The following is a 25,841-nucleotide window of genomic DNA, read 5'->3' on the forward strand; positions in this document are numbered from 1 at the left end:
ATAACGTAGTAATTAATAAATAATACATTGGTTGGGTCATTTGCTTTCCAATGTATGATGGAGCATGTTTTTCATATTACAAGTTCATTATATATCTATTTTATACAATCTGTTATTATTATACGCGTTACGATGAGGCTTTACATAGCATCACATTGATTTCCTTCTACAATATAACATGGCCGTTGCCTCTTTGAGTGATTTTTTAAAATATTAAGTCTGAAGCGCGCAAGTGCGTCTGCCGGGCAAGAGGTTTCGGGTTCAATTCCCGGGTAGGGAACTAACTTCTCAATAGTGGCACGGAGACTAGCATTGTCTAGTATATTATGGCAATAGGCTTACCCTTTATTACAGGGTGTCTATAGTATAGTGGCAATAAGTGCCGTAATGTGCACCTCTGTCTACCTCTTCGGGGATAACGAAGGCGTGACTATACTTTAAAATATAACTAACCTTTACCCCCGTTTAATTTAAATAAGCTACAAATATAGTAGACATACCATATAAACAAATATCTATACAACAAATACATCGTTGAGTGGTAGCTACATAAAATTAAACAAGGGTTTATTTACGTAAAGTATTGTTGAACAATATCTCTCTATGTGCTAAAATATCTCTGACATGAGACAAATACGTCATTACTTGGGTTAAAATTCAATTCCCAAATGTTCAGAGCTACTTTATCCTTTAGCAACTGTCTCGCCTGAGGGCTTTTGGTTGGTTTTAGGAAACTAAAAGGGCCCTACATTAAAACTAAGTTCGGCCGGCCAGTGACTCCACGCCGCGCCGCAATTTATGAAACATTTTCATTGAACTACTAATTAAATAGTTTAGTTTGTTTGGCCATCGGCGAAAATTTCCACTGATTATTTTGTTCGGGAATTATTAATTTTATCTATAGTGGATTGTTTGAGAGTTTGTAATAGAAAATAGATTATGAAAATACCGGCAAAGAGCAATTGTTTGATCAATGAGAACATCCACACCTTCTCTAGCTAGAGATTTTAAGTGTGGGAGAGCCATGCTTCGAATGGGCCGGCTCGACCGGAGTGATACCACAGCCTCACCGAAAACCGACGTGAAATAACGCTTGCGTTGTGTTTCGTTGTGTGAGTGAGGTTACCGGAGGCCCAATTACCCCCTTTCTAATTTTCCCAATCCCCGATTCTCCAACAACCTTTAAATTCCTAACCCCCAAAAGGCTAGCAACGCACTTGTAACGCCTCTGGTGTTACAAGTGTCCATGGGCGGCGGCGATTGCTTACCATCAGGTGATAGGTCTGCTCGTTTACCGTGTTCCATAAAAAAAAGATTCGAACATAGATCATCCTAGCACGAGCATATTTCACCAACAAAACATAACACTACACAAAGCTAACAATACTTTCAAAATCGATGGAACACTCGAGAACATATTTCAGCAAACATTTATTTGAAAACATGGCTGGCAGTTGCAGGCTGCCGACGTCTGAGTTGTGACTGCCGGAGCCGGTAACGATTTCGTCCATCAACAACAAAAGAGTAAATACATTTTTAACATTTCAATACTCCAGGGATCTTTCAGAGTCTAGACGGTTATCGAGTACACACTCATCCACAATTCTATTTGCTTTCGATGTATGTGCATGGATGTTAGCTCAGGGATGTAAACTAAAACTGTGCGGTTTATAATGCAAGCGCTAGTGGGCAAACCGTTGTTCAAAGTTGTGGTGAACCTGAAATACTCGAACAGCTCTTTGTGTATTTTTGGCTTCGGTTTTGTTAATATTGGTTATAGGTGAAGCTAACGAGGGCGAGTCTTGAAGGGTATTTTCACATACTTTACTGTTTATTTAAGTGTAAAGACCCATGTTTCGGCACGATCACTCCGGTCGACCCAGCCCAATTGTATCGAACGGAGTGATATCACGGCCTCACAGAAGCCGGACGTGAAACCACGTTTGCGTTGTTTTGTTGTGTGAGTAGAGTTATCGGAGGCCCAATCCCCGAATGTCAGACTCTTACTGACTAAAAACCACACTATTCTGACTTTTGCTTTCTGAGTCGAAGTCCAGGCAACCCGCTCCGCAGCTAGGGGTTGAGATCATATGGCTGACTTGTAGGTAAAATAATTTAACATCAAACCTTAAACTTATCTCCATACTGTTCAGAGAATAACTGCACACTGGTAACAGATATTTTGTACTAAGCTATGTTCCTGATATTCTGTGTGTAAGTTGTTAACCCAGCTTGTTTAGGGTGGCCGCTCGATATTTTATAGATGCATTAGTTGCAAGTTGAGAACAACATGTTTTTGGTACTCAAAGTTATAGTAGGAGCTGCTAGCTATTGTTGAATATTGTTCTTGTTTTATGTACGGTATTAAAATGTAGTGTTTTGTAATTATTAGTTTGTTGAGTGCATGAAGTAAATATAAAGAGAAGATGCCATAATGTGATTGTGCACTGTTACCAAACAAATAAGTTCTGCTCAATGGTGTTATAAGTAAAAAGGTGTAGGTAAGTTATAAGCGGTCAAAAAGTGTCACATTAAAATGTGGAAAATTGGCAAGGTGTTTGTATTATTCGAAAATAGAGAAAGGTGTGGTTTCTAACGTCCCCGTGCGGCTACTCGTAAAGTGTCACGTATTATGTTGAGGGGAAATCCATGACATCTTCCTCTTGAGTCTGTGCTACGACAAAAATATGGGAAAGACATAACTACGTTTCTAATCTAGGTAAAGATTTATCTACTAACAATGTCAATATTATGTTTAACATCAGCAGCCATTTTTAAGCGGAGAAAAGCATCCTATGACTTCTCCTACCTTGGGCGGGGCGAGAGGGAGTGTCAGACTCATACTGACTAAAAATCACCCCGTTCCTACTCCTGCTTTTCGAGCCGAAGTTGCGTTAACCCGTTAAGGCAGTTCGCAGCTCCGGGTCGGAACATTAACAGCCTGAGATAAATAACTTTTGGATGATAGAATCCCTTTCATGTGGGTAGATCACATGAAAGGGATGGACCACGCTTGGCAGACGGTGTGGACAAATTCTACCAGCAACAATAACAGATTCGCCTCCACGCTTATCTACCACGCCTTATACCACTGAAGAGCACTTAAAAGAAAATCGATGAAAAACCAATTTTCTTATTTGAGAAATACGTATTAAATATTGAGATCAGAAAAAATGATCAAACATCGTATTGAGTTGGGTACCATCGAGAAATATTATCGTTTTCAAAATTAATTGCTTTGATCAACGCTCCTTCGATTTTAGATTACTTGTATAACATAATTACTGGTCAGCATTTTTGTTGAAGATTAATTAGAAAATTACTATTGATTAAGGTCCAGCGTTTGTATGTTTGTTTGTTTATATGACTGTCGTAAAACTCTCATTTTTGACTCTCGCCTTGGACGCTGTGAGAGGGAGTGTCAGACTCTTACTGACTAAAAAGGAACGTTGTCGCCGTTCCGACTTCTGCTCTTTGAGCCGGATCCCCGGTAACCCTCTAGGTAGATTCGCAGCTCCAGATTTTTTATAGACCCGGAAAGTTAAAACTTGATATGTATGTTGTTAAAATATGTCTGACGAAAAATAAAACAAACACGTTTCCTATCATTTTAGAATAGATGTAAATAATGAAATGATTTGTAAATAAGTCTAATGTATATTTTTATGTTTTTTTCCAGGTAACGTCGGGGATCCCTCAACATCACTCCGGTGAGTAGAATAAAATAAAATAGTCACTGACTCACATCTGGTTCTGAATAGTTTTACTAAAATAACACGAATAATTATGAATAACCAGTACTAGGAATCAAAACTACAACCTTACGATTGACGGTCGAACTTGTAACCAATAAAGAAATGTTATCTATGAAGGTACAGTACCCGGCAATGAATATTGCACATCGACTTTTGGCAAGTGACAAGTTAGTTTTATGAATTACGATAATTTATTTGTACATAGCTTCCGCCCGCGACTCCGTCCGCGCGGATGTCGGTCTTCGCGTGGATGTTTTATTTCTCCATTTTGAGTAACTGTAATTTAAAAACTGTAGGACCTAATATTTTTTTATGTTTTTCTGATAACAGTTGGAACCTTGCCAATCATCTGGTGTATAGATTATTTTTCTTTAAATGGCTTTATTTAGCTTGACCTGTTTGATTGTTTGGGTCAAATTAGGTCATTGGAATTTCTGCCCCTTCCTGACGATTTTTGGTAGTTTTATTATTGATGACCATCATGCTGCTACTGTAGCAGCACGACAGTCGCCACGTCGTGTCAAAATGCTGCTCATGAACATGAGCCTCTAGCATGGCTTGAAACTAGTCGAGTTCCTCGTCAAATAATTACGTGAATAAGCCGAAAAACATTATAATTAATTTAGTGAGTCTCTCAAAAGTTATAACATGTTATACACCGTTTCACAGAAAATATTTTTTTTTGTATTATTGGTTCTTCCTTTTTTCTTATAAGTTTTCGTGGCTTGAGAATATGAATCTTGAGTATTATGTATAGGTACACAGCAACTTAGGCAAATTGTCGTATTCAAAAGGCCGATGTGCACTATTTATCGCCAGGCACTGTATTTCTTTGTAAAGTAAGTCTCATAAAACACATTCACAGTTACGAGGTAATAATAGCAGTCGTTTGATGCGTCATACATTGTGTTCTCTGTTCCTACTCACGTATTCATGTCACGTACAAAAGATGCGATGTATACGACACATTTCATTAGCATCTATGTTTGTTAACGATGCACTTGTTACTATGTTCGATTTGATTGCTTTTGTTATGGCAAAGGTGCATTTTTGAGTTATATTTTGGCTAAAAGTAACTGTTATTATTTTGGCTTGGGGTTTTGGCCGCGTGACTTAGTTGATGTCCTATTCCTATTTGCATTGTATGCTAAATTTCAAACGGTTTGTTTGATTAGATAAAGCTTGAAGAGATAACACATAAACATATTTATTTTAAGTGGGATTTTTATGGTATAAATCGATAAACGAGCAGACGAATCATCCGATAGTAAGCAATCGTTGCCCCCCATGGACACCATAAACCCAAGTGCGTTGCCGACCTTTTGGGGGTTAGGAATTTAAGGGTTGTTGGGGAATCGGGGATTGGGAAGATTGGGATGGGGGGTACCCCCTAGGAGACCTAATTATGTTTAAGTTTTAGGAACTATTAAGTTTAATACCTAAATGTGGATGTAAAATAATATTCCAAAATGTGCTGTGACTATTTTACTTATGATAAGGAAAATACTTTTACAATAGGCCTTTTAATTCTTAAAAAAAATGCAAGCCAAAAAAATATAAGAATAACAAAAAAAAAAGCAAAGTGTCATCAAAAAAACTGCGGAAATATTTTAAAAAAGGAAAAGGCATTTTATTTGTCCACAATGGCGCCCCACTCGTGAGCCGACCTCTTTCCTGACAATCGTCTGTTTGTTCTTGTTACGAAATAGGGCTTTATTGTCACCAGTCCACCTTAATTTTGTTCAAGATGAATTGTTTCACGGTTATATTATAATACAATTATGTTGTAAGTGAGATAAGAGGTATAATAGAGTGTTTTTGAGATGTAAATAGATACTCAAGCAAATAATTCAGTATTTTGGCTTTTGTTTTAGTAATTTCGTAATTTGTCCTTAGTAAATGAAGTGGTTAAGAAAGAAAATTGCTTGGCGGGTATGATTTCTTTAATAACATAGTTAAATAATTCTTAAACTACGTTAAAAAAACCGACTTCAAACACTACTAGCTCTAAGCGCAGACAATGCGTAAAACACCTGTTACAGTGAAAAACTTCATCTTCATTCTTTAGATCGGGTAATATACCTAAAACTAAAAGAGGTTGCTGAAAACCGGATCTAAATCGGTTCAACCAAACGCCAGATTATCGCGCCCAAACATAGATACATAGGTATCTACAGGTCAAACTGAAAACCTTTTTTTTTGGAATCGGTTTAAAGGAATTGCTAAAGAATGAGTCATTGATGTGAACAGCTGTACTAATTCCAAGAGTATTTCATTTATAATTTTATGTACTGACGTCTAGAAGCAATCCTTGTCCAAAGTAAAACGGGAAAAAGTCCTAGCGTGTAAATAATTTTAGTTTAATACACTATAAATATGCTAATCACACACAAATTACAAGGTAAACAAAAACCTTCTGCATTAATTATCACTTAATTAATTAACAACACGTTTAAATCAGTTATAAAACTCCGTCATCGTCATCAGGTCAAAGTCAGTCAAACAGAACGTGACCTGACTTGGGAATCACCGAATATCCTCTATGATGTCCTTATCACACCATTTATGATATAACAAAGCACCATAAACTTAATATCGTAGTAGGTATAAAATGTGCCGAAATATGGCTACCAGTATCATTCAACCACTCAACAGCAAACATGAAGTTCCTCATCCTGTCTTGTGTTGTGATCGGAGCCCTGGCTGACCTGCCTCGCTTCAGACCAGCGAGGTTCAGGTTCCAGCGCCAAGAGCTAGCTCCAACCACCACGGATTCACCAACCGAACCGACCACTGAGGCATCAGGACCGTACCCAGAATCAGGATGGAAACCTGCCGGAGAACCCTTCACTCTTCCCACTGAAGAAAAGGCAGAAAAGCCAGCTGACCAATATGGACCGCCTGCTGAACAGTACGGAGCTCCGGATGCACCTTATCCAGCTTCTGGATGGAAACCCCAGGGTCAGGCATTTGAGCTGCCCAAGCAGACACCACCAGCCACCAGCTACGGCGTTCCCGATAATACTTATGGTGCTCCTGAGACTACTGTAGCTCCGACCACGGATAACCCTCAAGCTGAGAGATTGGAAGGCCCAGTGGATATCCAGAAAAGCGATGGAACTTACTACGTACTGCTTCCAAATGGTCAGCTGCAGAAAGTGGAGTTTGTGACGAGCAATGATGTCCAGAATATGAAGTATACTGCGAGACTCAAATTCCGCCGACCTGCTCCTATTCTCTTACAATTTACGAACTGATGATGTTCAATAAAGTGTTTATGCTGTAAAGTACTGGTTTCTTCTTTGTAACTCCTAAGAATTTAACATTAGTACACAGAAGATATTGTTGTAGTGAAATGTGCTCAGAAAGGTTTCTGTCAATGTGACAATTGTGGCTTTACACCATCGAGTCACCACATCAAACAATGAAGTGAATATCACGTAAAACATATTAACAATTAATTCAATTGTGTCTCCTGATATCGCATTATGGCTCCCATTAATGCATTGGAATTTAAAACAGCATTAATTGATTTCGGAATTTATCAATAACGTTGTAGTGATACAGATTAAAAGCTTTTGTTAATTACATTATAATAATAATAATTAATTAATGTTTGTTAAAGTATATTGTATACTGTTTAAAGTATTACATAAAAGGTAACTTGTTTACTTAAAAAAAACACTTTCATTCTCCTCCTGAATTAAAGAGTAGATAATCAAAGATACACCCATTCTAAATTTTGCTGCGGTAACTTCCACCTTTCACCATAAAGCATTGTCACGCCTTTTATACCCGTAGGGGTGGGCAGAGGTGCACGGCATGTAATGCCACTGTACAGTGTACACTCACTTTACACCATTATTTTGTGTTATAAGTCCCATGTAATACGGGGTGAACCTATTGCCATGTACTAGGCACAATTCTGGACTCCATGCTACCACTGAGAAATTTTTGAATAACCGAAAAAAGCTCAGTTATACTTTTCCCGACCCGGGAATCGAACATGAGACCCCTTGTTCGGCAGTCGCTCTTGGCAGTCTAAATAAATAACAAAATAAGATGATGATTTTTCTTAATCAGGAATCTAACCAGAAACTTACAACATGCAAAGTATAAAACAACCTCTATAACAAAACATGTCATCCAAGCAATTACCTATTACCACTTAACCATTCAAAAATCAACTTTGTAGCCTAAAAATCAGAGTTTATATTCACTTACACTGTACATAATAAGTCTTACATTTCTTCAGCTATTTTACTGAAAATGGAAGGTAAAGCAGGTGACAGTTCCCATGAGGATCGTGTAGCTAAAGAATTGGGTCATGAGTGTCTCATGTTACTCACTTGAGTACTGTGACGTCAGCACCGGATTGACACCGTCCTTTCATAATATGTATGAGGTTTATGAATGGGTGTTTGTTAAATAATGTGGCGTGAAGTGAATAATCTTGCTTTCTAACAGTGTTTGTCACACTGTTAAGGAAAAACTACTGAAGCTGTTTAGATGTAACTTGGCACATAGATAGACGAGATTTAGATGACATCAACTGCTTAATAGTGGTTACTGCTGACTAAAGTGTATTCTTCTCGAGATGGTTTGAGCATTAATCACCACGCTTGCTCAACGTGTGTTGGTTTCAAACTTATAATAATAATTAGAAATTATAAGCCTAGGTTTCCTCACTATGTTTTCCTTCACCGTTTGTTAGTGATGTCTAAATAATCTTAGAAAGTACATGTAGCTCGGAAAAGTCACATTGGTACTTGCCGTTGATAGGTTTTAAATCTCCGGGCCACCACGGTATTTTAGATACGTAGGTATGTATTTTACGAAACGGAGAAACTTTTAAGTGTTGATTAGGTATATTCACATTTACTGAAAATCATTGTAAAAAAGACTTCTTTTAAAATTGAAACTGACAGTCAAAAATATATCTTGTAAGATAAATCGACTTTATAAAAACAGATTTGATAAAAAGTGACATAATAAATTCTTGATTGGACAAATCATTTATTTGACACGGAATGATTTAACCGTTGGAACATTAGATAGATCGATGGCAAGTCGGAGGGGATCTAATTATAATTTGGATCCGTCACTCATTTATTATAGGTCCTGCTGCTCACTTTTGCCCCCCATGTCTTTGAAAATGATAATATTTTATGCCCGTATTAAATACAGTATATAACATTTTTTTCTTAACAATTTGAATATTTAGAAACGAATTTTCATCACAAAACAATTTTAAGTGTGGGAGAGTCATGCTTCGGCACAAATTATCTGGCTTGACCGTAGTGATACCAGGACCTCACAAAACCGACGTGAAACAACTTAAATTCCTAACTCCCAAAAGGTTGGCAACGCACTTTTAGTGCCTCTGGTGTTACGAGAATCTGTGTCTGGAGATTGCTTACCATCAGGCGTTCCGTCGGCTCGTTTACTTGCTTATACCATCGAGCCATTCGTAAAAAACACCAAATTAAAGAAGATGATGTATCATACTAACTGAAAGAGCATACAGACTTAACCTCATAGAAGTCAGTTGTAGGAACCAGCCTTTGGGGCATTCATTACCGCGAGCGGCTAAACGTTGGCTCGGCAATAATTATGTCATTTATAATGGCGACGGATTTTAATTGCTGCCACGTATTCATCTGCTTGTATTCATGGAACCCAGCTGTTTTGGAGCTGTGACATATTCGTATTAGGTTTAGGATGCTTTTCCACCAGTATTCATAATATTAAAGACTAGCTACTTCCGCGCAGTTTCACTCGCTCTGCTCGGCTCCTATTGGTCATAGCCTGATGTTTTATAGCTATTTTACTTCCGTCCTCCTCGATAAATGCACTATCCAACACAAAAAGAATTATTCAATTCCGACCACTAGTTCCGGAGATTAGCGCGTTCAAACAAACAAACTCTTCAGCTTTATAAGATTACTAGCGGACCCGACAGACGTTGTCCTGTCTACACGTCTTTAATTTGAAAATTTTAAACTTTTTTTAATAAGCCAAAACATTCTGGACCATTTTGATGAAAATTATTATTCAAATGTTATGACAATATCTAACGTCATTAATATTTGACACTGCGATGGTGCCAAAATCAACAACTACTAATAAATTAAAATTAATAAAAAAAAACATTGTCCAGCGGACAAAATTGTGAATCTAAACCATTCTCAGATCCCCTTGAATACACACAAAAAAATTCTTCAAAATCGGTCCAGTCGTTTAAGAGAAGTTCAGTGACATACACACTTACAGAAGAATTATGCATATAAAGATAAATATAAGTATATAAGTATAGATAATAAGTATAGAAGTATAGATATCAGTATGAGATGACTGGCTAATATATTTATTTTTTTTAAATGTTGCACCACACTAGGATTTTCTCCTGTGTCGTGGGTGCGTTTACAAACATAAAAGTTCACAAACAAATGACACTCAGACCCGAAACAACAATTTGTGTAACACAAAGAGTTGCTTCGTGCCGGCATCGAACCAGCTACACGTTGCGCGGTATCCAGTTGCCCAGCCACCGCACCAAACGTGCATTCAGAAGGCATGTTATGCTAATACGAATATATTAAATCGCAATATCAAAAAACCCGTCTTCTACAACATCCCTAGTTGTTAATGTGTGTGTAGCCTTAATATAAAGACAGCTGTTTCTAATGTGTGTGCGTTCATTTTATTTGGGCGATACTAAATGTGGCCATGTTTCATGTTTAACGAGGTTTTTTGTTCTTTCATCTTGAGCTTGAAATGTCCTTAGGAATCTAGGTTGGAGTTTAGCCTAAATGTTTTGATATCATGCCGATGTTTATTTTGGAAGTGCAAGTAATGGTATATTGTTTCCTGTCGAAAAGATAGCTTGGCACACATTAAAGCTAGTGTCTATATTGTCACTCCTCTTTATAACCGAAGGTGCAGACAGAGGTGTACATTACGGCACGTAATATCACTGTCCAATGCACACTTACCTTTTCACCGTTTGTGTTAGAAGTCTCATGCAATGGGGGCTGAGTCTATTGCCATAATACCGGGTTCAAATCCTTACTACTGATTTTTTCTCGGCAATCCGATCTGACCCGGATATCGAACCTGGGAGCCCTTGTCCGGCAATCGCACTTGTGACCACTTGACTGCCTCGGTAAAATCTAGTGTGCCATATGTCAAATATTACCTATATCAGGGAGTATAGTAGGTAGCAGGTTTGATAGCTTCAAAGAACACCGTCAATCTTAACAAATAAATTTACTTCTAAAATATAAATGAATATTGAAGAACATCCCCATAAATATAAAAAAGCACGCAAGACAATAAAAATAACCTTAAAAAACCTTATGGCTTTCACTGACCGCTTGTCATAGATTCATAGATGGTCATAAAAAGATATGATCAAGTGTCATAGACCACTTGTTGTCCACTCCTATAACCCCTTACCTATTATGGTTTATCAGTCAGTTTGTAGACACCGCAAAAAAGGGATAGCAATAAACACCATCATTTGCATCCGATTTTAGATCTTAAGCGTTGATAGAGAGTGTCTATTATTGTGTGGCGAAGGTGTGGGATAAGGAAAATATTTTTGTTAAACAAAATCTGCTTAGGGGATTTTTTTGTTTTAGATTTTTTTTTTTCTTTAAAAGCAAAGCGTTTTATATTTTTTAAGTAATCAGTTTGGAATAATGTCATTATGAATATAATATCAAAATGGGAATCATGTAATTACCAAATACTTACTACTATATTTTTTTATTTTGATTAAAGCAGAACAATTATGAAGTATTTTTATCTTTATTATAAGAAAAGTAACCATCACTGCATTAATTATTAACACATACATTAACAGTCCCAATTTCGTTGTAATAAGGTCTATAATCCCGTGTCATACCAGCACAGTTCATGGGCTTGATCACATGCTAAATGAGGAACTCTTCAATCGTACCCTGGGTTTATGGTGCTGTAATTTGCCTGTAAAAAATAAAGAGATATTGTTAATAGTGATACAGATATTAATTTACTGCTTCGGAGCTTGGAGTTGTGTCCTGTGCGTGGCTAGGTTTATGTAGCAAGCAAAGGTAGTATGAGTCTTATACAATAAGGTCGATCATAATGTCAAACAGTTGTCGTACTGACAGACGAGCAGTCAGCTGACCTGATGGTAAGCGATCAGCGCCACCCATAAATACCCAGAACCACGCGTCGAAAAGCAGGAGTAACCATGGGCGGCGCTGATCGCTGAAGTACAGATTGGTTTTAAGTCAGTAAGACTCTGACATTCCCTCTCGTTTCGCATAGGGGAAGTATTCGGGGGGTCCTTCGACCAAAAAGACCGCTTAAAAATCCTTAAAGTATAATTTATACTACAACATTTAGTTACATAAACATGTTACGCAAGCGATAGTGTAAAGGACTAGTAGTGAACATAATAACCATTAAAATGGATGACCAACTTGAGATCCTAAGTTCGGGTCTTAGGACAGTCCCTAGAGCACAATGTTTATAAATTATGAGCTTCCTAAACACAATGCTGAGTTTGGACATCGCTTTGAACATACTAATGTTTGTATAATATGTTTTAGGATAAGTCATTGGTTGAAAGGTCCCAAGAAAATTGGGTCAGGTTTTGTTTCTGGGATGATCTAAAAGCTGACTTGTGATTTTTAAAAATCTTAGTAATAGCATGGAGCCTGAAACTGCGTCTGGTGTTTGGTAAAAGGCTTTTTTTATGCAGAATCAATACGCACTTTTGTTCTTTAAGCATGCTTTTGTGAAAAAATCGCATACCTAAAAGAGCAATTATTGCAAAAAAACATAACAATATATAATTATGCTTTGTAGGTACTTCAGACAAGATAACTTATATTAGCTTTTTAAATTGCTATGTGTATATACCTATATTATTCGAATATAATTACAAGAAGTATAATGTTAATTACCTATATAAAGAGTGCACGTGATACCATAATAATATTTCATATGGAGCTATGTAAATTAGTTTCCGTCTCTCATACCTTCAGTTTTTATAATAAATATAAAACATCTGTGAACACACTAAATATATTTATTTTACGGAACATCTATTTGTTCTTTTAATTCAGTGGAAAGCTATTAAAAAAAATTAAGGTGACTTTCGACTATTATCCATTTTAAATGTAGACATACAATGAATCATACTTACTTACCTACATAAACTTACGCCTGTCTCCCAGGGGTAGGCAGAGACAATGGAACGCCAATTACTACGATAATACGATCTGTCTTTTCATTAGTTTTATTTTCCAAAAACCAAAATGTGCTCAATGACGCTCTGTCCCACCACTATTAAACACGAGATTCCTTGCTTGACAGTCGCGATTCAGGTATTAATAAAATGATTGAATATGAGCCTCTAGCATGGTTTGAAACTAGTCGTGTTCCTCGTCAAACCGTTACGTGAGTAAACCGATAACATAATAATTAATTTAGGTATTAATAGATAAAAAAAAATCTTACGATAATGATTCAATCCTTCGAAGTAATTGTCCTTGACAATCCAGAAGTTGACTAGCCACTGCACGATGCCCCTGATGCTGCAGTAGGCCATGACCACGGCTATCCAGGACGTGTCCTCCACGTCCAGGGCTGTTGATAAAGGCCTCTTCATTATAGCCCGGAGATGGCCATTGTTCGTCAGGTAGAGGAGTATAGTTGCTGAGGAATTAGAGAAGAGAGATGTAGGTGCAATCTACAACACAACTCTCAAACGTAGAGATTACTACAATCCCTCTTGTGGGCTCTACACATCTTACGGTTTAACTTTACTGTGCAGTTGGATTATACAGTTAAAATTGACAGTAAAATAGTTACAATGTTAACTGTACAGTACGACTGTACAGATAAAACTACACAGTTAAATCATAAAGTGTGTAGCTAATGTAAGAGAGTAGATAATTATGCATATAAAGAAGGACCATAGCCCAGCAGTAGACTTTCAGAATGTAGATGATGATGATTTCCTAACTATTTAAAAAAAGCAATACAATATATACAGCAGTGCCAAGCGCAATAGAACTAATATTGCCAGTAAAATTGCAATTTACTGGCAATGTAGTTTGACCAAAAACATAAGTAGCGTTAATTAAACATTTTAACATTTTTCTTCCTAAATCTGAATATTGAATAGGACTGAATTTCTATTGAGTGAAGGCAGGACCACTAGTGTGGAGTGAATGGAACAGTTATCCTGTCGACTCGGCACAGATTAAACTCGGCCGTCTGCTCTCTAAAGCTGGCTCCAGAGTGGGCATCAATTACAAAGAGGCCGAGCTTATGTAGGCCTTGAATAAATGTGGTAATTGTCGTTATCCTTACCATTTTAGACCCTATTATAGTAGATATTAGGGATAGACTAATGATGATGACAGAGATTGTTAGTATTAATGATCGTATGTGGGCAAAGGACACGCTGGTGTTAAATAATAAAATATGCATTATAATCATAGAGATAAAGTTGAAAATAGCACTAGAATAAAATTAATCTCACTGTAAAATTAGTGTTAAACTTGATGAACAAATTGTGCCTTTGTTTCCAACTGGAAGAAATTAGTCTGATGATGATGTATATTTTATGGCGCTCGGAAATTAAACACAAGAAGCCTTATAAATAAATTCGACACAGCAAAGGTATTAAAATTTAAAGTGTGGTCAAGTAAAACTTCTGAATAATTCATTGGAGGCAGATCAAAGTCTGACGTACAGTATTCAACCGAATGTAATCCTGTGAGATTGCCTCCACTCTACATCGGTTGTAAAGTGGCCGAGCTCAGAAACGATACGTATTAAATTCGTACTATCGCTGCCTTTGATGGTGTAATGGCTGTCTGGTTTCGTACATCACCAGCAATGTATCCAGTAGCTTATCGGATATCGTCGCGTCAAGGGGATTTACAATTCCTCGTTGGGGCTTCGTCTGTTTGTTTCCCTTCTTTTGTCTTATATGTAAATCCGATTCTTTAAACAGAACAGCTTTTGTTATTATAATTGAAAACCGCTTTAACCTTCCTATACTCGCGTGATTTTTTGTTACAGCTATACTCGCGCGCGGTCTCACAGACCGATAGTTTGAACTGCTGTCATTTATTTTTTTTCTATGAAAACCTATAAAGATTATATTTTGTTTTCAAAATAGAGGATATAATGAAACAATCATATCATGTTATAACTTGTTAATTATATATTTAACTTGACTATCAGTCTCATACAAAATAGCCTTCAAAATTGACATATTTTTCTTATGTACTAAGTAAACTGAACTAAAACATATTTCTTCAAAAAAAAAACTCAAATAAACTTTATTATTTTAAAAAACAATAGCTATAAGATATGTAAATCACAGATTCACTTGGTTATCAGCTGCACAGTAACAATCTTATACTACTTTTATACGTACGATAAAAGTTACGCCTATACTCGCGTCGGTCTGACGGACCGATTGGCGCCAAACACACCAACATGTGCGTTTCGCACAAACGCACTGCGTGCAGTAAAATGAAGTTGGCAACGAATCCGGCAGCTACTAAAAAAATGGAGACGCTGGGGTTACCAAAAACAAAAAAAAAATTGAAAAAATGTTTCGTCGGTCTCACAGACCAATGCGCGAGTATAGGAAGGTTAAGTGAATTGTTGAATTCAACGACTTCATTAAGTAATCTGTTGGTTTCAGTAAAGGACTTTTGTACATATCTGTCGGGTCAAGTGGTAGTTTGTAAATTTTTAATTTCAGTTATATTAACACAAAGTCCGAAAAAATATACTACATATTTCAATGTACAAAATAAGAGTAGAAAATCTTACTTTCAGTGTAGGTATATTCAGCATCGATCAGGAATAATATGGCGTATATGACATCAGTAATGAGCAGTGCGATGCCAGTGGTGGTGAACGGCAGCAGGGTGGCGTAGAAACTGCACGACCGCTGTCCTTGGGTCATGTTGATGATGGCAAACAACGTCCAGATTAAGTGTAGCGCCAGCCATACTTGCATCTCTCTGAAATGCAATGACAAAATAAACTGAAAGCTAAAAAGAAAACAAAAATAGAAGCGTGATTATTGTTTTGTACCTAACTTTCATTCAATAATAGTAATTTATAGAAAAGTTCACTAATATTGATGAAATGATACATATCTGCTTATCCTAAAAAGACGTTACAACAATGTCAAAACAGCATTAGGATGTGGAAGAGTGGGAAGAAGAGAAATTAGCATTCAAAGTAGGTGTTTCCATTGAAGCGGAGTGGAGAGATGTGGGTTTCAAGCCATGTGATTGGTGAGTCTTCTTCGCTCTACTCCAGAACCGCACCTTTTTACTTGTTCCTCTACTTAACATATAAAAGAAGATAAAATGACTAACGTTCTAAATCTCGAAGCGACGTGATTCTTCGTAGGCCACACTATACTCGTGTATATTCTATCGTGACCAATGCTAGCTGTCACGTTGTAGAAGAAGACCTTCTCACAAGCTTCAGGGTCATACAAGTACAGGATCTTAATCAACGTGATCTCATGCAACTCGGTGTCATCCGGCTCGAACTTACAGTCTAAAGTCAGCCAACTTAGAATCACAACTAATACTGCTGAAAGTGTTAAAGACAAAATCTTTAATGTAGATACAAAATGTAAAGGTACCACTGCTATCGTTCCAAAATATTATTAAATCGCGTCAGAGTACACAGACCGTGAAATAAATTATCACAAATAACGATCCTTACTTTGGAAGAGTATCGCTAGCATGCTCCAAAATCCTAACGACCCCATTACTTCGGTTTATTATTGCGACAGTTATTAAATAATAAACCTTTTCCAATTCAAGGCCACACTCAAACTCGTTACAAAACGTTCCCGAGACAATCTAGAGAGCAAACAATTTTCAAGTGGGCCGCGTACCAATTTGCTGTCACTAAAATGGGCCCGCCCCATGTTTTGATTACAGGTAAAGTCCAGAATTAATGGGCAACGTCTCCCGCCGGGAGGTGATAATGAAAAATTTAATAGCATCCTTCTACCAACGTTTCAAATTGAATTCGTTCAAGAGCAGAACCGCTTCATTTCATTTCTCGTTACCAAACGTTCTTTGGGAAAAATTCATTGCTTGCTAATCTATATAATAAAAGTCTGTTACTTTTACGAACTTTTTTATTGCAAAAAATGAGCTCTATTTCCTTTTCACTAAGGTTCAAATTGGTTTTAGTGTTATATACTTAATAGATATTAAATCTTAATATAAATCACCGAATATTTTAATTAAATTTGAGGGTTTTGCTCCCCCAACCTGTACACTAGGATTTTATTGTCATCAGATTCAAGTTGTCGTGGTTCGGGGAACGGATTATACTGATCGACAGGCCATTTCTTTCTGAACTCTTTCCTCCTGATCTTTTTTAAGATAATTCTGATAACTTTACAGAAGTACACATTGATCATGAAGAATACAATACCCCGTAGCCAGCATACAGAGGCTAGGATTGGGAGCCAGCCGGCGAAGTTATCATAGCTGTCTAGTTTCAGATCGATGTTCCATCCACTGTACCTCAATATCATTCCTTTAGTTAAGCTCTGCTTGATATGCGTGACGTAGACTATTGCCATTGAGAAGTCAAAACCGACAATGATGACGCAGCTGTAGAAGAATATATCTAGAGCGAATTTCAAAGCGCGTATATCCGAGTTATTCTTCATGATGACCCGAAACGCAATGGCTAGAAAGAACCATAGAACGTGGAAGGTTAAGCTTAATTCTATGTATCTGTAAAGAAAGGAGAATTTAGATTAGTTTAATAAACAAATACACAATAACAGATAATAAAGGATCTATTTTAAAACGCAAATTGCGAGAATGGGAACTTTTCCTATCTCAGTATAACGAAGTCAATTTGTAATAAATATGCAAAACATGCAGTATATCGGGACAAAATGGCACTAGTACAATGCGATGTAAAAATATCGGATTACGTACAGCCGGCGATGTTCACTTCATTAAACTTACTGTCCCGGAATCTCGGTGTTTTTTGTTCCGAAGCTTTCACGAAGACAAGGGAAAATGGACGACACAAATTGGTATCTGTTATTGAATATTACTTTTGTTTTGTGTTCTTAATGTAAGGAAGATATAAAGTAACCGATATTTTTATTCATTGTAAGAATGTTTTTGCTCATGATAGTGTATATTATAGGTTGGGAAATAATAGGTTGTAGGCTCATAATTATAATCCTGTGGAACATAAGACATGGGATTCATAACATAAGTGGTAAAGTGCTAACATTGTCTTACATAACATAGCGACACGCCTTTTATCCTCGAAAGGCTATGCAGAGGTGAACATTACGGCACGTAATGCCACTAAACAATGTACACCCACTTTTCACCATTTGTGTTAAAAGTATAATAGGAGATGAGCCTATTGTCATATACTTACTGGGCACAATTCCAGGCTCTGTGCTACTACTGAGAAATTTTTCGAAAATCCAAAAAAGTCCTGTAATACTTTGCCCCACCCGGGAATCGAACCCGAGACCCCTTGTCCAGCAGTCGCACTATACTACACTCGACCAACGAGGCAGTTGATATTGTCTTATGTGTATTTCTACTTACCTCTTGGTACAATCAAAATAAAATGTAATACGTACTTTCTTGTCTTAGCTGAGAGACGAGTAGACACAGTGGTGATAGCTGGCTGCCATTTGATGGGAAGAACATCAAGGTCATACGTCTCATTACTGATCTGCAAGTTTGATATCATCTTGGCTTTCTTGAGCTGGTAGCCACAGGCCTCGGAATCATACAGGTACATGATTCGAGCCAATTTGTCGTAGTCCCGCGTTGAATACTCTGGAGTCCAAACGCAACTGAGGATCGTTGCTGCTCCTACCCATACACAGACACCTAAAAAAAAGATTTCGATAAGTAAGTAAATCATGGTTGTTGCCAATAACTGGGCGACCGGCTGTTCCGTAGGGAGTTTCGATTTTTGCACGAAACAATTTTTGTTGTTTCGGTAAACCACGACGTTCCTGCTCCTGCTTTTCGAGCCGGAGCCCCGGTAACCCGCTAGGTAGTCCGCAGCTGCGGACACTTAAATGCCTGAACAGGTAAAGAAAAATGAGTTGCGAGCGGCTCAGGCGGAACGCAGCCAAGCACGAACGAAACGCTCGCAGCGCGCTCGTTCGAGGCTTGTAAGTTGGTCCACACTAGACGAAGTGTATTCGGCTCGTGCTCCGCTCGTGCTCGGCTCTCCTAGCGTAGACGCAGCTTTATGTTGTTACTCACATTGTAAAACAATTATGTCAGCTATTAAAGTGCATTTGTTTCTATCCCTTGTAAGTAATTCGAAATGGTGATCCGAATCACAACTCATCAACGCCTCCGAGCTTCCGAACAGCATTGTGAACAATATTAGTTTTTTATTACTTTCAGTAGTTTATCGTCGCGAGGAAATGAAAAAATTGACATTTGACAGATCTGTCATTATCGCCATCGACAGTTATTTTTTTAAGGAATTTTGCCTGTGTTCTTATCGGTAAGTAATTTATTTAAAAAGTATCATTATCTTTTATTTTTAGTAGGTGGGTGGATTTATTTTAAAATATTATAAAATATTGTTAATATTTAAAAAAGTTGTGTAAATGAGGTACCGGTGGCTCAATTACCCTTTCCAATCTTGCCAATCCCCGATTCCCAAACAACCTCTATATTCCAAAAGACCGGCAACACAATAGTAACGCCTCTGGTGTTTTAGGTGTCCATAGGCGGCGGCGATTACTTACCATCAGGTGATCCGTTAGCTAGTATAACATAAAAAACCCTTCGACAACACCGATCAAAATTATAGAATATCTTATTGACTCAAAGGGAACAAAGTTCACATCGTCAAAAAAAAAAAAACATTAAAGCCTTTGTTCTCTCCGTGCTAATGATAAAGCTACGTGTTGATTTAACCTTAACCAATATCTCACTCTCATTATATAGTGATCCAAACTAATTCGTATTTCCAGAGCACTTAAGTTTACTTAAAGCAAATTACTTAGAGATAGATCCTTTTAAATTGAGTTACATAAATAGATTTGAATGTCAATTAATTCTAAATGTCAGCTTCGTCTAAGTTGTACCTACTAAAGAAAACAATTAAGTGAATAATGTCAACAACTGTACAAATACAAAATGTTTGGAGTTTGAGGCTATTGAATTAAGTCTACTAAATCCTACAGTGTTCTCCTTCATGAGGCTCAGACGTTGATTAATGATTATGGGGTATATTCTCAGAACACCTAAGAATAGCTAAAATTTTATTAGCTTTTTAAAGTTTAATATTACAAAAAATCTTTATCTTTAAGTTATTAGTTTCAGGTTCCTAAATTACTTTTTAAAATTAAGTATATTCTAGATAAACCATCCCACTACTGTTTACCTAATGTGTCCAAACTAGAGCTAAGCTGATTTGTCTCTAATTATCCTTTACTATTTGTTGCTCATTATTTCCATATGAGATATATTAACCCCTGGTATAACGTAGATCCACGCGAGACAAAATACGTTTTCTACTATGTCTCATATATCAGCACACAAGAGGTTAATGACCTTATAATTGTACACATAATTCACGCTACGGATCAAAACATAAAACAAAATAAACCCTTCATATGGTTTTAAAACCTTTCTAATAGAAGTTGTTTAAAGTTTAAACTGAGCAGTTAAAGTAAAAGAACTAAGTTGGGGAGCTCTCAAAGAGCTATGCATAGAGCTGTGAACGTCTAGTTAATTAACTACCGACAGTTTTATGTCTTCCTTAGACGAGACTGCTGAACATAGGGGTGGAAGTACGATTAGTTCGACTTGATAGGAGTTCGTAGAATACGATTTTTGACCGTTTCTTTCTTTCTTTCTTTAAATATAGTTTTCATTTTACGGACTTTTTTCTGGGAGTAGTCCGCCACAATTTCCTTAACCACTACACCTCCTGTAAGCTAGGATCTAGATACAATCATAAAAACACCCGAACACTGAAGTCTCAGGGACATGAATGACTGTCTTGCATTCAACATTATCGTTTATTTATCATTTATCTACGAAATGAATCAGACGATATTATTAGAGGAGAAGAATAAGAAACTATACGATAATGTGCAAAATGATAAGTATGAAAGATAAGCTACAAAATCTAGTTTACTTTAGTAATTTTTTTAACACTTAACTGCTTCAGTTGTTCCTAAGTAAGAGTATACAAAGTTTGGAATTAAGTTTTCAAGTAACCCATTTATGATTTACGAGAAGTCAAAGCCAAAACCAACATAATATTTTATCCAGTTTTTAGTAAACAACGAATTCTTTTATACCCTCAACAAACACCTACATCTACGTTTAGAATAAACATGGACATGTGTAACTCCAGTATTAAGTTATGCAGATCCAGTTGTGGCACGCAATCCCTTAGTCACCACAGAATTGCAGGAAGTGAACAGATGTCCTATTCTGCGGGTTTGATTACACAGCTAACTAGAGCCAACGGAATTGGATATCATCAATCGATTTTCACAGTTGGTTCCAGGATTGCTCCTTGCGGCATCCATTATTGGAATTGTAGATTTCAGTGTAATTCATACAAATATATATAATTTTAAGCGATAAGTGATTGATAAACTTCTAATGTTATAATAGTTTTTATGTATATCGAAGTATTTTCCAAATGGTATATCCCTATGTATAAGTTAAACAAAGATGTTTCTGTAAATAATTAGAGGGAACCAAAAAGGATAGTCAACTACCATTAGAACCGAGGGGAAAACTAGAGCAAAAATGTTTTTGGGTTTTTCGTTGAAATAACGTTAGAGTGAGCTCCACTGAACATTTTTTCCCATTGTTTGTAAAGTTTTAAAGATAGTTTTTATTGTAGACTTTATATCTTTGAGATAAGAACTATTTTAGCAAACCTGTAAGATCTACTAATTGTGGATATAATAATTTTCATATGGTTTGCAGAAATGAATACTGTGAAAAGTTGATGAAAAATAACAATTTGTTTTAAACTATTTATTAGCTATTTTACTAACGTAGATTTCCATGTCGGTAATAGAAAATTGGAACGGAAAACCTAAAATTAGGCTTACTGGAATCCCTATTTGCCTTACCCTACTTGAAACAGCCAGTATATCTGACATGGGCATCAAACGAAGAGACCCCTTGTTTGTCTGTTGAACTTACATAACAAAGCCAACCAGAAATTAATTTGAAACTCTATCTACCATCGACAGTAACACAAAATACATCGATTTACTTAACCTAAATCGCCACGAGAGCGAAGGTAATTAAAATGAAACGCTCCCAATCAGCAAACACGCAGATACGTTCAAAATCGGACGCAATCAATCATGTTTGAACAAGTTTACATATTCTCGGCATCCGAACATGTTGAGGGTTGTTGAGGGTACAACGTAGTCTGAGCGTGTGGATGGTGGCTTGTTGATACATGTCTCAGGGTTTAGTCGAGTTGTTTTCACCTTGTTTTAACCCTGAGTTCTGATGTTTATATGGCGTCTGTCCATGTTAAAGTCATCTCTGTGATTTTTCAAACATATTTTGTAGAAGCATTTCAGCTTATCTAAGTCATTAGTATGTTCATAAGTAGTTCAAACTTGCTTACAGAGGCCACATTTCTCAAATGTATTTATGTCAAGGTTGAGGTTTGCCTGTTACCAAATACAAAGCTTGATTTGGAAATTTATTCTATACTTGCTTGAAAATATTGAACTGATTATCCAAAGAAAGTTTTTATGCTTAGTTCCAAATTGAAAGTAACAATCTATATGTAATCTAATAAAGATTCTATAATGTCCTAAATATTGTAACTCCATAATCATAAATTGCAAATAATGTAACTACATAATCAATTGCCATTACCTCTCCAAACACAAATCAAGCTGACATTATTGAAATAGACAGCAAGATCAATTAGAGGACATACAACTACATACCAAGATACAAATAACCAGTTAATCCTGACCTCGCTTTGTTAATCTTTCCGCAGATTAAACGGTCAGTTTACACTGGTCTTTGCATAGCTTGATGTGGAACCATGTGCACAAGACGTGTTGGATCTGAAACCACCGACATGCGTTACATACGTGTAACGTTTCATCGAATCCCGTCGAGTATTGATGCTGACATATTGTCAGATTGCGATTGTTCATTTGCCTTTAGAACTTGAACTATGGAATGGGATTCAACTGTCAGCTCAGTAGTCAGTTCTACTATTGGAAGATAATTTTAATCAATTTTTAAGTAACCTACTTCAGACCGTTTCATTAATTGTAAGCATTTTTGTTAGACAACTCCAAAAGTACCGATTAAAACTCTCGGTCATAAATTAGGATATGGATTCAAAACCAGTATTTTGCCACCGCCGTTTTCTTTTGCAATGTGATTATAGACATAATAATCGGCGAAAAGTTAATACTTTTTGATAACCTCTATTGTATATGATGAGCATTAAATTAATAAATATACCATAGTCATTCTACTAATATTATAAAAGCGAAAGTTTGTTTGTTTGAAGCCAGAAAGACCAGTCAGAAATACCAGCATAGTCGCTGGCAAAAGCTAGTATTTTCATAATAATTCAAAACAAAGTGTGATAACTATCAAAAGGCAGACTGTGCCAATAACAAAGGCCATCGACCTGACCCAGATATCATCTTAACTGACATTTTTGTCTCACTGTGTTCCCCCAGAAACAATAACCAGTAGCAAATGTGCATTTTTATGACATAACGATGCCATGGCGAAAAGTACGGTAGCAACGTTAAGTAAAACTGTTCATAATTGCTAAATCAGGACGCCTTTTGTGATGTTAATCTTTCGAAAGCGTTCATAATAACATTTCTTTGTGGGGTTTTAAAAATTTGACAATGCTTTTTGGAGTATTCGATGTAAGAAAATATTTTCTTTAGTGTATTCTTTATGACTATTACTTTTATTACATTATTTTGTCTTTCTGTTAATACTATCTGAAAATACTTGATCACTATTTAGGAAAGTAATATTCAATGCAAAAGGGATTATGTGACCGTTTATCTCTTTATTGTCAGTGGGGAAAAGCGGCGAATATCGTGGCTTTTCCGTTTCACTAGAGAAATGTTCCCATCAATAAATAATTTGCCTCCCGCCTTGATGTAAAATAAATGAATTGGTCATCAAGGCAGGCCATTAAGTTCAATATTTATATGTATTCATGATATTGCTTGTAATATTAATTTTAATTTTACTTTGAGTTCTCCTTTTTGTGTTGTACGGGCACTTCTTAGTATACAGTCGATGTGACACATTTACCTTTGTTTAAATATCTGGATGAAACAAACTTCAAACTACTCCAGTATCTATTTTCTAAATAGTTCAGGCAATCAGGTTGTTATGCAAATAAGCCTCACAAAACATGGAATCCAACCAAAACAACTGTTCAACTACATTCATAAAATACTAAAAACACATCAAATTATGTAAAACAAAGACATTTATTCACAACGTCCCGAATAAATTACATAAAAATATATTTGGTGGTTATTACCGCATTGAAAACGATTCTGTATAAATATCGGGTAACGACACTGAACAATAAATTCGTTTGAAAAACGGTATTTCCGTATCTCTGTATCGGATCTCGTATAATCCTGGCAAATCTAAATTGCATCCGTTTGGGTAACATTGGTTGAAAGGGCTAGAAATTAGAATAATTGAACGTAAGCCGCGGACGGATATTGGGGCACTGCTGTGTACACGTACAACGGGGCGCGGTCTTCGTTCTTGTACTGAAGACGGGCAGTGTACGCCATGTTCCTGGGGTCGTTCTCGGTCTGGAACTGCACTCTCTGGAGCTGGGAGTCGGGCAGCAGCACGTAGTACGCACCTTGAGCACTAACTACTTCAGCGTCCTTCTTGGGCTCTTCTTGTAATTTCTCCTTCACTGCTTCAGTCTTATCTTCTTTGACAATTTCTTCTTTCTGTTCAACTTCTTCCTTATCCTCAGTTTCGTTCTGTTCTGGAACTCCATACTGTGTGCTAGGGACACCGTATTCCGTTTGAGGAGCCGTGTAGGTTTTTAGAGGAGCACCGTAGCTGTCGTCAGGTACACCGTATGAGGTGGACGGTGGAGCAGCTTCTTGACGAGTTGGCAAGTTGAACTCCTTTGCGGGTCTGAAGCCAGCTGGAGCGTAAGGGGCGTCTCCGTTTTGTGAGGCAATCGCCACGCTGTCTGCACCAGAGTCGACTTGTTGCCTCTGGAACCTGAACCTGTACTGAGGAGGTTCGGCCGCCACCACGGCTGCGAGCAGTAGTACACACACAAAAGAATTCATGTTGAACTGATTCCTTCGACTGACTGAAGACGAATGATGCTGTGGTCATACAACGCCACGCTTATATACATTTCCCTTATTCCAAAGTTTCCGTGATCACCGGATGTGTCATCTCTCCGCCGCGATCGATATTCTGGGCGAGTGGACCGCGACATTGGCCTCCTAACCGACGATCATTGCTTGTGTAACGACGATTAGGAGCTGTCATTGTGCGTACGTGATTTGCGTACTCTCAGCAGTTGTTTACTAAAGAAAATGTAGTATTATCAATATTCATGAATGTGGGGCAAACCGCTTTCTTTTGGTTTACTAATTTGTGAATATTCGGCTGATTGTGGACATAATAGGTCGGCTCGTGTAATCACCGCCCAAAAGGACTGTGTTGCCAGTTGGCTGACGTAATTAAGGCGCCGAGGGCAGAATTGTGTAGTGACTTTATTATGTAAATAGCGATTAGCAGGTGGTTGTTACAAAGTGAAATTGTTTTTGTGTCTCCACTTGTTTATTCTAATTGTACTGTTTGTTTAAAGCATTGTACATTAATTAATTTTCTATGTGAAGCTTATTAATAATGGACTTAATTTAAAGTTCGCGCAGCCACAATTGTTACCTGTTAAGAACATTATCTTCTACTTATTTTGGTGATGGTGACAATGTATGATTATTTATCTGTATTGTTATCATATTGG

The 25,841-nt window shown here is 37.0% G+C and overlaps 5 protein-coding genes across 8 annotated transcripts in view; 2 read left to right on the plus strand and 3 right to left on the minus strand.

The window, feature by feature from the left end:
• Window positions 1–25,841, plus strand: part of LOC118276239 (uncharacterized) — a 276,416-nt gene that overhangs the window by 141,010 nt on the left and 109,565 nt on the right. For all 4 annotated transcript variants that reach the window (XM_050707423.1, XM_050707422.1, XM_050707420.1 and 1 more), the window contains one exon: window positions 3,680–3,710. The gene's annotated coding sequence lies outside the window, so the exon portion shown is untranslated. The remainder of the gene's footprint in view (window positions 1–3,679; window positions 3,711–25,841) is intronic.
• Window positions 6,381–7,042, plus strand: LOC118276238 (MAPK-interacting and spindle-stabilizing protein-like). The gene has a single exon (XM_035594480.2). It carries the CDS (start codon window positions 6,416–6,418, stop codon window positions 7,010–7,012), a length of 597 nt encoding a protein of 198 aa, XP_035450373.1. The 5' UTR covers window positions 6,381–6,415; the 3' UTR covers window positions 7,013–7,042.
• LOC118275980 (uncharacterized) lies at window positions 13,267–16,667 on the minus strand (the record flags this gene model as incomplete). Its single annotated transcript, XM_035594105.2, has 4 exons — window positions 16,524–16,667; window positions 16,166–16,388; window positions 15,609–15,802; window positions 13,267–13,466 (listed from the first exon to the last, which is right to left on the minus strand). Coding segments are annotated over exons 1-4 (663 nt in total), but the record flags the coding sequence as incomplete, so codon positions are not given.
• On the minus strand, window positions 16,908–19,269 carry LOC118276236 (uncharacterized). The gene is made up of 3 exons (XM_035594478.2): window positions 19,079–19,269; window positions 18,439–18,694; window positions 16,908–17,557 (listed from the first exon to the last, which is right to left on the minus strand). The coding sequence occupies exons 1-3, from the start codon at window positions 19,191–19,193 to the stop codon at window positions 17,056–17,058; spliced, it is 873 nt and encodes a 290-aa protein (XP_035450371.1). The 5' UTR covers window positions 19,194–19,269; the 3' UTR covers window positions 16,908–17,055.
• LOC118276237 (uncharacterized) lies at window positions 24,294–25,199 on the minus strand. Its single transcript, XM_035594479.2, has one exon. It carries the CDS (start codon window positions 25,150–25,152, stop codon window positions 24,523–24,525), a length of 630 nt encoding a protein of 209 aa, XP_035450372.1. The 5' UTR covers window positions 25,153–25,199; the 3' UTR covers window positions 24,294–24,522.

The sequence above is a fragment of the Spodoptera frugiperda genome, chromosome 31 (genome assembly GCF_023101765.2).
Source record: "Spodoptera frugiperda isolate SF20-4 chromosome 31, AGI-APGP_CSIRO_Sfru_2.0, whole genome shotgun sequence".
Classification (NCBI taxonomy): domain Eukaryota; kingdom Metazoa; phylum Arthropoda; class Insecta; order Lepidoptera; family Noctuidae; genus Spodoptera; species Spodoptera frugiperda.

Coding starts and splice junctions, on each gene's coding strand:
- LOC118276238 (XM_035594480.2), top strand. CDS start 6,416: ATGAAGTTCCTCATCCTGTCTTGTGTTGTGATCGGAGCCCTGGCTGAC.
- LOC118276236 (XM_035594478.2), bottom strand. CDS start 19,193: ATGCTGTTCGGAAGCTCGGAGGCGTTGATGAGTTGTGATTCGGATCAC. Junction 18,695..19,078: donor TGACATAATTGTTTTACAAT/GTGAGTAACAAC, acceptor TCTTTTTTTTAG/GTGTCTGTGTATGGGTAGGA. Junction 17,558..18,438: donor CTCTCAGCTAAGACAAGAAA/GTACGTATTACA, acceptor CTTTCTTTACAG/ATACATAGAATTAAGCTTAA.
- LOC118276237 (XM_035594479.2), bottom strand. CDS start 25,152: ATGAATTCTTTTGTGTGTGTACTACTGCTCGCAGCCGTGGTGGCGGCC.